This window comes from Microtus oregoni, unplaced genomic scaffold, assembly GCF_018167655.1.
Source record: "Microtus oregoni isolate MIOR12 unplaced genomic scaffold, Mior012 000094F_ref0000399, whole genome shotgun sequence".
In the NCBI taxonomy this organism is placed as follows: Eukaryota; Metazoa; Chordata; class Mammalia; order Rodentia; family Cricetidae; genus Microtus; species Microtus oregoni.
Window position 1 is genome coordinate 1,004,738 of NW_024544707.1, and position 13,592 is coordinate 1,018,329.

At 45.3% G+C, this 13,592-nt stretch overlaps 1 protein-coding gene across 2 annotated transcripts in view; it reads right to left on the reverse strand.

Moving 5' to 3' along the window:
* Nucleotides 1–363: 363 nt before the first annotated feature.
* The window catches only part of LOC121442697 (LIM and cysteine-rich domains protein 1), a 61,326-nt gene continuing 48,097 nt past the window's right edge, over nt 364–13,592 (reverse strand). For both annotated transcript variants that reach the window (XM_041644308.1, XM_041644309.1), the window contains 2 exons: nt 2,050–2,265; nt 364–961 (listed from right to left, as the gene is read on the reverse strand). In XM_041644308.1, coding sequence (XP_041500242.1) covers nt 803–961; nt 2,050–2,265 — 375 coding nt within the window. In that variant the 3' untranslated portion in view covers nt 364–802. The remainder of the gene's footprint in view (nt 962–2,049; nt 2,266–13,592) is intronic.

Below are 13,592 nucleotides of genomic sequence, written 5' to 3' on the forward strand. Positions count from 1 at the left end.
AACAATTTTTCTTTTTATGTTTCTCACTATTAATTTGGCTCATTTAATTGGCTTATTGAGGATGGATGGCTGAGCCTGGCTAGTTAGTGCTGCCAAGGCCCCAATCCTTAATTCTAGTAACATTTTTACTTTTGGGTACCATGAAATATGGATATGTGTTTCTATCAGATATTTGAGAGCATGGGAATAGCAATGGAGGAGAGGAAGCTGGAGTCTGCTATACGCACGTCTTATCATATTAGTATAAGATTATTATTAGTGTTTACTCATTTTCCTGCAGTACCAGATCAGGGTCTTGGTGATAACCACCTTTTCCAGAATCAGTGTCATGGTGTAAATAATCAGACAAAATGTGTGTAAATGTGAAATTCATAAACATTTTATTGATATGTTTATCATGCCAACAGCATTGTTTATTGCAGATTCAGATTCCACTTGAAAAAGAGGCAAACAAAAGAGAGTTGAGATCCCATCCTGCCCCTTGGAGAGATCCCTTGTCCAAGGAAAAAAAAGCACAGCCTACAGCTACTTCATTGGATCCCTCAGAAATGCATTCTGGGAGATTTCTCCTAGGGTTCCCTTGCGGGACACCAGCCTGTCTTTTGTTGGCTGCAGTTGGGAAACAATAAATTCATTCTAAGACTTCTTAGAATCCCTCTGGTTTCAAAACTACGGACCCCCAAGGATCTACCACCCCTCAACCTAGAATATGCACTGCTTGCTGGCTGTTGCATTCGCCTCAGAGGACTGCTTCAGTCTCTTGGTGGGATCCAATCGACTCTGGCTGTGGGTGGGAAGCCCTTCAGGAGCGTTTGGACTTGCTACAAGTGGGGCACAGGAGCTGGCCCTTGGTGACAATGTATGCACGGCCACTCAGCAGCTGCTCACAGCCCTCACAGATGAAGTGCTTCCGATGCCAGGCCAGGTCTTCCACGCGCTGGTAGTCTTCGGAGAAGATGATCTAAAGAGAGAGACAGAGGAAGGAAGGCGTGACTGAGGTTCTGGCCCTAAGTAGAGGCAGTGTGTAGGGGATAAATTATGGGCTAGTTTCATTCCATCCCATGCTGTACTGCGACCTTTAAATGCCCCCACGAAGCACTCTGACATGATCTGAGGGTCATGGCTGGGTCTCAGTTTTTCAGACATGAAAAAGAAAATACTCTGCTACAGACAGGTTTTTATTTATCTGTCAGTGAAACTTTTGGGGCAAGTCCAGAGGACAGTTATTTTCTGAGCTGGGATTAAATAACTCAAGTGACCCTGGAAGACAATTAACAATGGGGAAGCAGACAGTGGCCGTTTCCTAAGAACAAGAAACCACGGGTGGTCTGTTGGACCCAGAATAAAGTGACACCCTAAAATAACTCCAGAAGCTGAGAAAAGTCAGAATGGAAACCTGCTTTAACGGGCTCGGAGCACAACAGGACGTGAGCCCCAGCTGTCACTGAGGTCTTTGACAGTCTTGTGACTTGGCAAATTATACCCACTTCTCTGTCACTCCATTTACATATAACCTCGCTTAAAAAATACTGTTGTATAAGGAGTCAAACTTGATTCTTCATACTTGCAGAGCAAGAGTTGACTAGCTGAGCTATCAGGGTGGTCCTTCTATAGCCAAACTCCAAAGCTCTGAGATGGTAAGCATGTGTCACCATTCTCAAATCAGGCCCATTTTGTAGATGAGAAAATCTAGGCTTTGAGGACCCAGTGAAGTGGACCTCAATTTTCTTTTTTTTCCCTTTAAATTTATTTATTTATTAAGGATTTCTGCCTCCTCCCCGCCACTGCCTCCCATTTCCCTCCCCCTCCCCCGATCAAGTACCTTTCCTCATCAGCTCGAAGAGCAATCAGGGTTCCCTGACCTGTGGGAAGTCCAAGGACCGCCCACCTCCATCCAGGTCTAGTAAGGTGAGCATCCAAACTGCCTAGGCTCCCCCAAAGCCTTAAAGAAGAATACACTATCAGCAAAGCCACACCTATTTGTCTTCCGGTTGCGCTGTTCAGCATGGCCACTCCCACTTACTCCCATCTGCCTACCCTGACTCTCACCTCATCGCAGCCTGAGCATCGGGGTCTTAAGCTCTCACAGTAGTGGCGGCCACACCAGGGTGCACCATCCTTCCAGAAGTAGATGAGGTCGACCAGTGGCTCTGAGCACTTGATACACACAAAGCAAGTGGGGTGCCACTGCTTGCTGTAGCCAGCCCTGTCAGCATAGACCACAGGGCTGTCAGCGGGGGCCGCTCCCTTGCAGAGCTCACAGACCTAGAAAGGATATGAGAAAGAGGGACGTGTGATGTCGGTTTGAATCCCAGTTCCATCCTCTCTACCTCCTGTGTGACTTCGGACGAGTTAAAAGACTTCTCTGTTCTTTGGTTTTCCCATTTGCGAAGTGGCATAAATATATTTTCTATCTCTGAAGGGCTAAATAAAGTGACTCATCAATCCCTGAGTCTCGGGTTGATTAGTCTCACCACCCTTGTGTCCTTGGAGTTACTGAGAGTTTCACAAAGTTTTTGTTGAAGGGGAAAACAGTGATAGTCACCTTAAGAGAAAACTGTGCTTCCTCACAATGATAGAAAAAGCTTATATGGCATGTTAGCATATATGTTTTATGTCTGAAAACAACTGTATTTTATAAAACAAAAACAATTTAGTGAGAGGAACAATTCAATATCTTTTAAATAACTCACTTAAGATGGCTGGATTCTCGTAACTACTCATGTGTTTGTATGCCTTGTGCCGTTTTGGTTGAAAACTGTACAGGAAAACTCTGGCCTCACTCTGATAAGTTGGACTAGGAAGGGAGGAGTATTTTAATAGCTGTCCAAGAAAACAGGATGTGCGTCTTTGACTCTACATCAAAATTTAACAAGTGCCTTTTCTCAGAAGTTAGTCATGGACCTGAGATGGACCCTGGGTAAGGGAGCTTGCTGCCAAGCCTGATGACCTGAGTTTGACCCCTACGACCCACACAGTGGAAGGAAAGAACCGACTCTAACCAATTGTCCTCTGATCATATGTGTGTGACATGTATGCTGTGGCAATGCGTGTGTCTCTCAAAAATATCAACAAAAAATGTCACCACATATAGTATAAGGTCACACACACACACACACACACACATATATATATATATATATTATATATTGCTCAACTTTAAATAGATTTCTTGTCCTGCATTGTCTTCTGATCAGCTTTTTGTTCTTGAACAGTTTGAGATTTACAGAAGAAAAAAAAAAGCAGAGAATTCCCACACACGACATTCCATTTTTTCTGTTCCTGATTGACTTGTATTAACCAGGTACCTTTCTCAATGAGCTAGTGGTTAACATGTCATTAAGGAACTTCATTAAGGTACCTTTAGATTTCAAGTGACCTCTTTCCTCTGTTCTGGGACACCACACTTAGCCTTCTGCTTTTGCAGGCTCCCCTTTGGGGGAAGGGGTGACAGTTTCTTAACATGTCTCTGTGTTTGTGGAACCTTGACAGTCTGAGGGAGCCAACAGACCTGGGTTCTGGGAACCACACTTGGTTCCTCTGAAAGAGCAGTAAGAGTTCTTACTCCAGTCCCTACAGTAGACTTTTAACATATACCTCCCCATCTAAAGATGGCAAAATATAAATATTTTGGGAGGCAGATATTAGGTAAAAATGTGTGCCAACTACAATCTGCTTGATGTCACAATCATGGGGTAACACTGAGATGAGGACCCCAGAGGCCAAGCAGGCTCTCCTCATCTGCTACCAGGGGCATATGCTGTCACTCTGCCTCCCAAGGAGGATTGCTGACTTTTGCTGAAGTAGGATGTTGATCTTGACCCCCTGGTTGAGAGTTGGTTGTCAGGTCTCTCCACAGTAAAGATGTGTTCCTCTTTCCATACTGCTCTTTTTGCAAGAAGCATACTCCATGTTCCTCATGTAATGAACCTCCCACTTTCTCAGGGTTCAAGTAAATACATATACTATGTGGAATCATATAAAACGTTGACCTCACAGGTTCCTCTAAAGGTATTTTGAGAACCATTGCTTGACTTATCTCCTGGAGTTGTGAGTGTTGGACAGCATTCATCTTACATACCAATCCACCTATCTATCCATCCATCCACCCACCTAACTATCCATTTATCCATCCATTCATCCTTGCACACCTCCCTCTCATCCTTCCATATTTGTAACTTTGTCTTTTCCATTCTCTCAGGAATGGGAATTTGACAGACCTACAACATAAACTCTCTTGAGCCATTTTAAATCTTCTTCTGCTCCCCAAAGCCCTAGGATAATGATGGCTCTCATGTCCTTAGGGCACATCTGTACCCTGCAGTGTGCTTGGGATGTTTTGCCTATTATGAATAACCTCACACATACCTGGTGGCTGTTTCTGAGTTAGGAAAACGGTTATTTTCCCTTCCAGAGACAACCGTGCCTCTGAGAGACTCGGTGACATGCTCAGTGATGCACAATTTTCAGAAGACAAAGCTGGCATGAGAACCTAGCCATCCTCCTCCACAGCTAGGTCTGTGGACTATGCGCTGTGGCTTTTACAGCTGGGGTCAGCAAACAGCTGCCTGGGGCTCCTCCAGTACAGCAAACATTTTATCCTCAAAAAGAACTCCATTCCCTTATTATTAGACCTAGGGTTTAAAAAAGACCCACATTTAAGGGCTACATTTTCAATTGCATGAATAAATATGTCATGGAGATTTGTTTTCTCTCTTGTTGTGTAAAACGCTCACAAGGTGCTTAATTTTGGCTGTTGGCTCAGGACCCTACTATGTTTGCTGTCTTTGGTTTTTTTTTCTTCAGATACTAATTTTAACTTACTAAATCCTGTCAGCCCCACTCCCAAATATTTATATTTTGCCATCTTTAGTTTGGGAGGTATATGTTAAAAGTCTACTGTAGGGACTGGAGTAAGAACTCTTACTTCTCTTTCAGAGGAATTAAGTGTGGTTCCTAGCACCCAGGTCTGTTGGTCACAATTGCCAGTATGTCCTGCTCCAGGAGACCTTATGCCCTCTTCTGGCCTCTGCAGGCACATGCACACACACATATGCATAAATTAGAAAAAAATAAAAGTTTACTATACTTTGGAATCAGAATATTCCTTACAGGCCCTATGTTGATGGCTTGGTTCTCAGCCTATGGGTATTATTGACGAGAGGTGGGGTCTCATAAGAAATCAGAAGGATGTGGCCGTGAAGGGGATGGTGGGATGCTCATTTCTTAACTCCTCTGCTCTCTGGTCACCATGTGATGAGCAGTTTTGTTCCACTACCATGATTCATCTACACTCACCATGATTCATCACCTGACCATATGACCAAGGTGACAAGGGCAACTTATCATAGGAAGAAACCAAGGAAGCTGTGATCTCAATGAACATTCTTCCCTTGTTAAGTTGATTCCTCCAAGTATTTGTTAAAGTAACAGAAAACTGAACACTATTTCTATCTTATCTCGTTTAGTGATCTACTCAATATACTCTTGCACACTGGAGAGGAAATAAGAAGTAAAATGATGACAATTAGGATAAGGAAACCAAGTGAGACCATGGAACACAGCTTCCTGGAGCACAGTAGGTGCCGAGTTAATATCTAGGCATGGAAGGCATTTGGTTATCTGGATGGATCTGAAGTGGACCCTCACTGATTGATAACAGACTTTAGAACATTCTAGTTTTTCAGCTTCACTTCTCTCCATTGAATGAAAGTGGGGAGCCCCTCAGTTAACTGAAAATGCTCTACCTCTTCCCATGACCGAATGCAACCAGCCTGGGACTCATCAGAGGGTCAAAATCATAAGTTGTAGTCAGCTCTATTCTGATACGCTGCCTGGTTTGCCCACTTGGGCCCTGAAAACCACATGGACAGGGCTGCTGGAGCACACTGTGCATTTTCTGCCTGGCATCTACGTTTTGTAGAATGAAATTTCCAGTCCTTTCCTCCCACACGGAAGGGACTGAATGGACTTACTGTTGGCTGACCACACACCAGATTCCCAGATGTTGCTTAACATGGAAGGAGAGGACAGGGATAAAGAAATGGCCTGGGGATGCTGGCAAGCACCTTGGTGGCACACATAGAAAGGAGCTGCTGATATGGGCTTTTAAGAAAGGCAGTCTGAGTGGGTGCTCAAGGGTGACCCTGAAGTCACGTGGTAGATGGAAACTTCATTTGGGAGCCAATAGGGAACCATTGCAGGTTCTGGAGGCCAGGAGTATGGGGGTGTGATTTGAGCTGTAGGCTAATAACCAGGGCAGGGAGCAGGAAGAAGGTCAGTTTCACAGACCTTGGTTGTAGCCTGACCATCTAACAGTGCTTTGTCAGGTCCCTGCCTGAGGAATGTGCTCTCCGCCATGAGTTTTGGGTGGCAGTTACTACCCTTCACCAGCTCTTTTTTTTTTTTTTAGCAAACAATGTCATTGTCAGTTTGTAAAAACATATAGTATGATGAGCCCCTTCAACATGACTGTTTTCTCTTTCTACCCCTGGGTGGCCTCCTCTTCTTCCTCCTCCTACTTCTTCTGTCTTCTTGGTTTTCTCAAAGGCTGAGGACTCTGGGGTTGTCTGGGTCTGGCAGTCTCATGGGCTCTCAGCCACCAGGAACAGGAATGAAGGATCAGACCCTACACCTACTTGGGCATTATGATCCTGGCCTCCCCGACCACCATCATTGGTGAACCTCCCCAGTCCAGGGTGGTGGGGAGCCAAGCCCCGGAGTCAGGTGCCAGCATGATTGCCGTGTGACTTCGGGCAAGCTAGCCTCTTTATGTCTCAATTTTGCCATCTGTCAAATAGGGACAATGTTAGCAGCACCAGCATTTTAGGGTTATTGTATGAGTTCAGTGGATTTACTGGGGAGTTTGAAGGGCTCATTTATTGTCTAAACTGCTTCTCTCATAGGATAGAAAGTTGAGGCTCAGAGGGGTTAAATAACCCCTCCCCCCATAAGATGACCATGCCAGGGTGAGATCAGGGTTGGAGCTGCCTCTTCGTTCCCATGATGCTATACCATGTGGACTTGCCCTGGATGCTCCTCCCATTCTCTGCATTTCCTGCACCCTTTGTCTCCAGCTGAGCAAGGTCAGAACTTCCACCCAGCAGATCGTCTTAAGTCACAGTTCCATGCCCACTGACTCTTAGCCCTGGGCTTGTGGTCATGCTCTACTTCTCTAACCCTACCTGTTGGAGACCCTAGTTACCAGGCTTATTCTGCCTCATGTCCCACGGAGGGCTTGCAGCCACACACTCTTCCACTCCCTTTCCCTATAGCAACTGATTCAGCAGGCCGGGAATTTGCAAGGTTCAAGGAGATATGGGTACTGCCACTGACTGCACAGTAAGGAACCACCATGGCGTACGAACACCTGAGTGAGCTTTGTGTCAAGTCTGCCCTGTGGCTTGGGGACTACAGGCTAATTTGATTTCCTGGGGACGTTTACATTTTAACACTTTTCAAGGAAGCCCATTTGGCCATTCCTTGGACTTTTTGGTAAAGGAGGTGGTACAGGCGGGCAGAATTTCCTTGGGACTAGGGTAAAAGGCATTTAGAAAGTCATTTATCTTGAGCCTGGCAGCTGTATTTTGCTCCTGTTCCCAAGTGCTCAAACTCAGCTTGCTTGTGAGAGTGTTCCCAGTAGCTGCCAGAGAACCTTGTCTGCATAGCACTTTCCCTTGGGACAGGGGATGTGGGACAGAACCTTTCAGAGGTAGAATGAGTAGAAAGGAGGCTTTTGTCCATGCCCGTGACTTTCTATGACCTGCTCACATAGTGTAAGGTGTTTAATTAAATAGTCAAAAGCAGTGTTATAATCCCAACACCCAGGAGACTAAGGCAGAAGGATCTCCACAACAAGCAAGAGACCATTCAGGGCAACAGAACAAGTAAATGAATAGGAAAAACACAAGTCCCCCCCCCCCCCAAAAAAAAGTCAAAATGAGCAATTTTGAGTATTCTGTGCTTGGACTTAGGCATTGTTTAAACATCTGATTTGAGAAAGGCAAGGGCGATCCAACAAGATTGTTGGTAGCTGAGCCTTTGGGTCATAGGCTTCTTACTTTGGGATGTGTTTAGCTCACACTGGCATAGCCTTAGATATTCTTTCAATTATCAGGACATCCCTTTCCCCGAGGAATCATGTCCCAGCCCAGTGTAACAGAATTGGTGGAGTGCCACCATAGCACATAAAGCAGGAGAGGGGTTGTCTTCTTATGACAAGGTTAGGTCATCGGAAGTGGAAAATATAAGTTGCCATGCACCCAGCACTGTCAGCTATCAGCCTTCTGACTCAGCAACATAGTTCAGCAGTCTTGGTGTTCACTCTTACAACGGTATGGCTGACAAGCAGCTGTGCCCTACTGCACTGTTTAGTGCCATCAGAGAAAACACTATCTATGGAGAATCTGGGAAAATATCAAGCTTCAAGACTCAATGTCACCCAAATCCCTTCCCCTTTTTTATGACAGTGTAAATTTGTACAATCTTAAGCAGAGCTGCCACAAGTTAAGGATCACGTATGTAGCTTTTTCCTGGACTCTATTTCTAAAGACACACCCCGAGGACTCCTGAGGAGACAGAAGTTACAGCAACTGGAAGCTTCCATGCTAAGGTGATCATCACATGGAGAAAGTAGAGGAAGAGTCCCAAGGAGACCCTGCCTGACCAACCTAGCTGTGTGTTTCCCCCAGTGCAGTCCAAACATAAGCACAGACCCCTGCCCAAGTAAAGCTGAGTGGATAGAGCCAAGATGTCCCTATGGGGCTCTGATCAAATGTCTGATCTGAGAACAAGAGGGACCTCATTGACATTAGCCACTTGGCCAGGACGGCTTGCTCCACAGCATAATGAAAGGACGACACTGAACAGGGACAACAGGGACACATGGGGTCATGTGGTTACAGCAAGACAGAGTAGGTTCAGGACAGTGGCCAAGGGCTATGCAGCTATTTAGAACTGTACCTAAGGACCAAGGTTCAGAGGGACTCATGGGCACAGAAAAACCTCTCTAGCTATAGTAATCTCTGCCTTGGGCTTGTCAGAAGCACATCCCAATTCTTCTGTTTCTCTCCTGGAAGGCTCTTATCCGAAAGCCTACCCAGTCTAAATCCAGAGAGCCTCGTGAAAATCTTACCATTGCACTCCAGTAAATATTAACACAAGGCCTTGAATTCAGGCACTGGCTTCACTCCCGTACAAACACTCAACAACTTATTTATAAACAGCATCTCCCATGTCCTCTTATGGTGCTTAGTCCCCAGCTTTGCCTCTCAACCTTGTGTCTGACAGATGGTACCACTCCCCCCAATTTTCAGACCTGGCATCGTTTCTGCAGGCTTAGCTGTCTTGAATTCTGTTTTCTTACACACTAATCTTCCCGAGACCACAGAGGGCACTGGAGGAGCACATTGAGTGCACAATGGTTAGGGCCCCAGGCCTGAAATGTGGTCAGTACAATGGCTTCATTCCTAGGGAAGCACAGGGAAAGCTGGGGCTTGTTCAAGCCTCAGTAATGGTGCTCTCTGGCTTGGAGGAAACTCGTTACCCATGGTGGCCACTACTGCTAACAGCAGTTTTACCAAGAGTGTTTTCTTGGAGCAGATTGCAACTATGGGGTCTTTGCCCATGGAAGCTAAATATCACTGAGATGGGCACGAAGCACATAAACTTACTCTCATGATAGAAACAATAGTCTGCATTTATTCTCACTTAAGTTCAAGGACCAGCTTGCTATTGAAAGTAAGTTACAAGGGATCTGATGTCTTCTTTTGGCTATGACAGTCACTAGATACACACATGGTGCACATATATATGTGTAGGTGAGCATCTATATACATAAAAGTTTAAAAATAAATTATTTTTAAGCTTGGAAACACACACACACGTGTGTGTGTGTGTGTGTGTGTGTGTGTGTGTGTGTGTGTGTGTAAAAATTACAGGGTAATTTTTAGGATTAGATAAAATGACTTGGAAATTTCCTGGCATGGTACCTGACATAACTTAGGTAAAGAATGGCAGCTCACAATGTTGTCACCTGTTGATCATCATCACCAACGTCATTAGCATCAGCATTTCATCATCATCACTAGGACCCTCACTGACACCAGGATCAACATTATCATCACTAGCACCATCGCCACCATCCCCATCATCATCACTGGCACCATTATCATCGCCATTGCTATGGTCATCGCTGTCTTTATTATCTACACCATCTTCCTCACCATTCCTATGACCATCCCCACCATCATCACCAACACCGTCATTAATACCACCATCACAATCAACATCATTGATTGGCCTACAAAAGTAAAAAGCAGAAGAAAAAAGAAGAGAGACAAAACCCAAATAGGGAAAAGCTGAAGATGTTTTTTTTCTTGCTCAGGATTAGCAAACTACATTTCTCCATGGATTAACTCCAGACCACTGCCTGTTTTTGTAAGTAAAGTTTTATTGGCTCACAGCCAGTCACTTGTTTAGATAGAGTTTATAGCAATGTGCTACAGAGGCTGAGTTGAGTAGAGGCGACAGGGACAGTAGGGCCTGCCAACTTCTATATATTCTCTCTCTGTCCTTTATTGAAAATAGCTTACCAGTGGCTGTTTTAGTCAATGGAATATTATGCAGCCCACTCAAAAGAGTGAAGAAAAATGACTGTAAAAGTCACATGGTCATATGGGAAAGTATTTATAGTATAAAAAGTGGAATAAAGGGATTTTTTTCCCTTGGAAAAATGATCTTTTTGAATGCCATTAAAATATCCCCACAGAGAAGGAAGCAGGCAGAGACTGAGGAGCCTGGTTACCATGGTGATCTTGAGGGCTGCTCCCAAGTTCCCACCCATGGGTACCTGAGTCAGGGAAGCTGAAGGGACCAAGGTTGGCTGTGGCTTGGTGGTCTCACATGGATCTCCGCCACTTTATTCCAGCTCAGAAAGAAGTGGCCCACAGAGGGGCTGGGGTGGCTTCAAGTCCCCAAGCAGAGCTGGCAGGAAAGGCAGCCAGCCTGCACAGCCCACAAGCCAAACATCTGCTCCGACAAAGACTTGGAAGTCCCTTGCCCACAAATATGTCCCTTTTGGGATGGGCCACAGCCTGAGCTGCCGGCAGCTGTAAGTTTCCATCTGAGAGGCCGTCCTATGTAGGAGGGTGGGGTCCAAGGCCTTCTGTGCCTCCCTTTGCATTTTTGTGGGGAGGTGGAGGAAAAAGAGTTTGCCTACTTCTGGCATCCCACTGGGTATCTCGGGATCTTAGGAATACATTCTCAGGACTGTGGGGAGCCTCCATTCCTCTTCATTGACTCTCTGTGGCTTGAGGTTTAGGGATGATCACCTGACCTGAGGAAGGGACAAGGTGATGGTGGGAGTGGTGGGGGCCTGTGCTAAGAACGATCAGCATCAGAGCTGAGAGTACGTTTCATCCTCTGTTCTGGCATCCTTTTCCCTTTCTTGGGTTTCAAGTGTGGGATGGTGGAAAAGCGGAAATGCCTGGGCACAGTGACCATGCCTGAGAACCCTGTATATTCAATTTTTGAGGGAACATTCACTGAGCTCTCTAAATACAGTGAAACTGCCTGCAGAACAGTAAGCAGTCAGAGCAAGCAGGCTGTGGCCCATCCAGCACAGGCATTTGTAAATTCTGTCCTGCTGGGAGAGGTGAAGGTTGAAGCTCAGAGGGTGGGTGAGGGGCTTCGAGCAGACTGGTAGAGTCCAGTATGTTGCTGGAGTTCACAGCCCCCCCCCCCCCCGGCCAGAGCACTGAGATGCTCCTGAGACCCATGAGGAGAGACTTGGTCTGGGGCAGGGTGTTCTTCTGCTCTTCAGCACACAAAGAAAAGGGCCTCCTCCAGAAGGCCGGCCTTTGAGGGCTGTCGGGTGCTGCGGCTCACTCCAGACATTAACACTCAAATGTATTTTCCTTTCTAGGAGGCTCCGCTCAGGACTGCTCACACCACACTGCTAGTGATGACAAGACCTGGGTTCGAATCAGCCTACCACTCCTTAGCAAACTACCCTGGCTGTGTCCTAGGCTTCTTATCTGGGAAATTGGTCTGATAACCTTAATCCATCTCATGGTCATCACAAAGACTTAATGACATTTATTTTGTAGATTTTAAAATTTCTCCAAAGGCAGTTTAGAAAGTACTCTGGCATGACACTCCTCTGTGAGAGTGGAATGTTGGGGGTGGGGAGAACTAAGCAGTTTAATGACCATTTGATGTGGAATTCCAGTCTGTATGCTGTGAATATGTTTTATTACCATTGGTTAATGAAGAAGCTGCTTTTGCCTATGGCAGGGTAGAATATAGGTAGGAAAACTAAAGTGAATGCAGGAAGAAAGAAGGCAGAGTCAGGCAGATGCCATGTAGCTGCCCAAGAAGCAAGAGGTAACAATTCATGAGCCTTGTGGTAAAATATAAAATAATAGAAATGGGTTAATTTAAGATGTAAGAGTTAGTTAATAAGAAGCCTGAGCTAATAGGCCAAACAGTGTTATAATTAATATAGTTTCTGTGTGATTATTCAGGTCTGGGTGGCCGGAAAACAAAAGAATAGTCTCCACTTACAGCCATTGATGCTATAATGAGGTTTTAGAGGAAGGCCATAGCTTAGCATATGAAGCCTCTGGGGCAATGAAGGCTGTATAGCAGCATGCATTATTGCATGGTGGGAGATCTTGAGGGGAAGAGGATCATGATTCAGTGTCAAGGGCAGTAGTGGGTGGTAGGGGGATCAAAAATAGTGTTGGATTCTATGCTTGTGTTTCTAGAACACAATGCAAAGTACCCTAAGAGTACCTAGTAGTATTTTTTTAAAGTAGGGATCCTTTAAGGTCACCCATGCACACATCCATCGATCCATCCATCGATTCAGCGATCCATCCATCCATCCACCCACCCATCCATCCATTCATCCATCCATCCATCCATCCATCCATTTATTCATCCATCCATCATCTGCCCATCCATTCATTCATGCATGCATGAGCTTCAGAGAGTGGTACAGGCCCACACTTGGCAGTGAGGCTGCTTTGAGACACAGCTTTATGGCCTGCTTTTCTCCTGAGTTGCCTTAATTGTGACTCTTTCTCCTGCTTTGAGGAGACAGACAGAGAACCCAGTTGTTTTCTTTTGGGACAAATAGCAAGCAGGGCACTTTAACTCAGCATCTTCTGCATACTGTTATGGAAATGGGATCTTAGACAATCTACATATTGTTTGTGCACCTGAAAGTCTACAACTCACCTGACTCTCATGAGTATCAGGCAACTGTGTGAATTTAAAGAGATCCTGAAAGTCTGAGTAAAGCTTTCTGCTTAAGCCCCGTGAAAAGGGAATGCCACTATCTTCTTAGGCAAAACGCTATCCAAATTGTTCCCATCTCCCAGAGCCCAAATGCAGCCTGAACATCTATTTACTTGTTGAGTACCAGCTGTCTACATCAAAGATACCCACTGTAGATGCAGAAATGAACAAGCTCTCAGAATCTACAGAGAGGGACAGATGTGACCCCCACTAATGACAAGTGAGTTTCCAGTTAAAACTGTATTTGGGATTGGACAGCAAACTAAATCTTTCAGAGGCATCAGACAAAT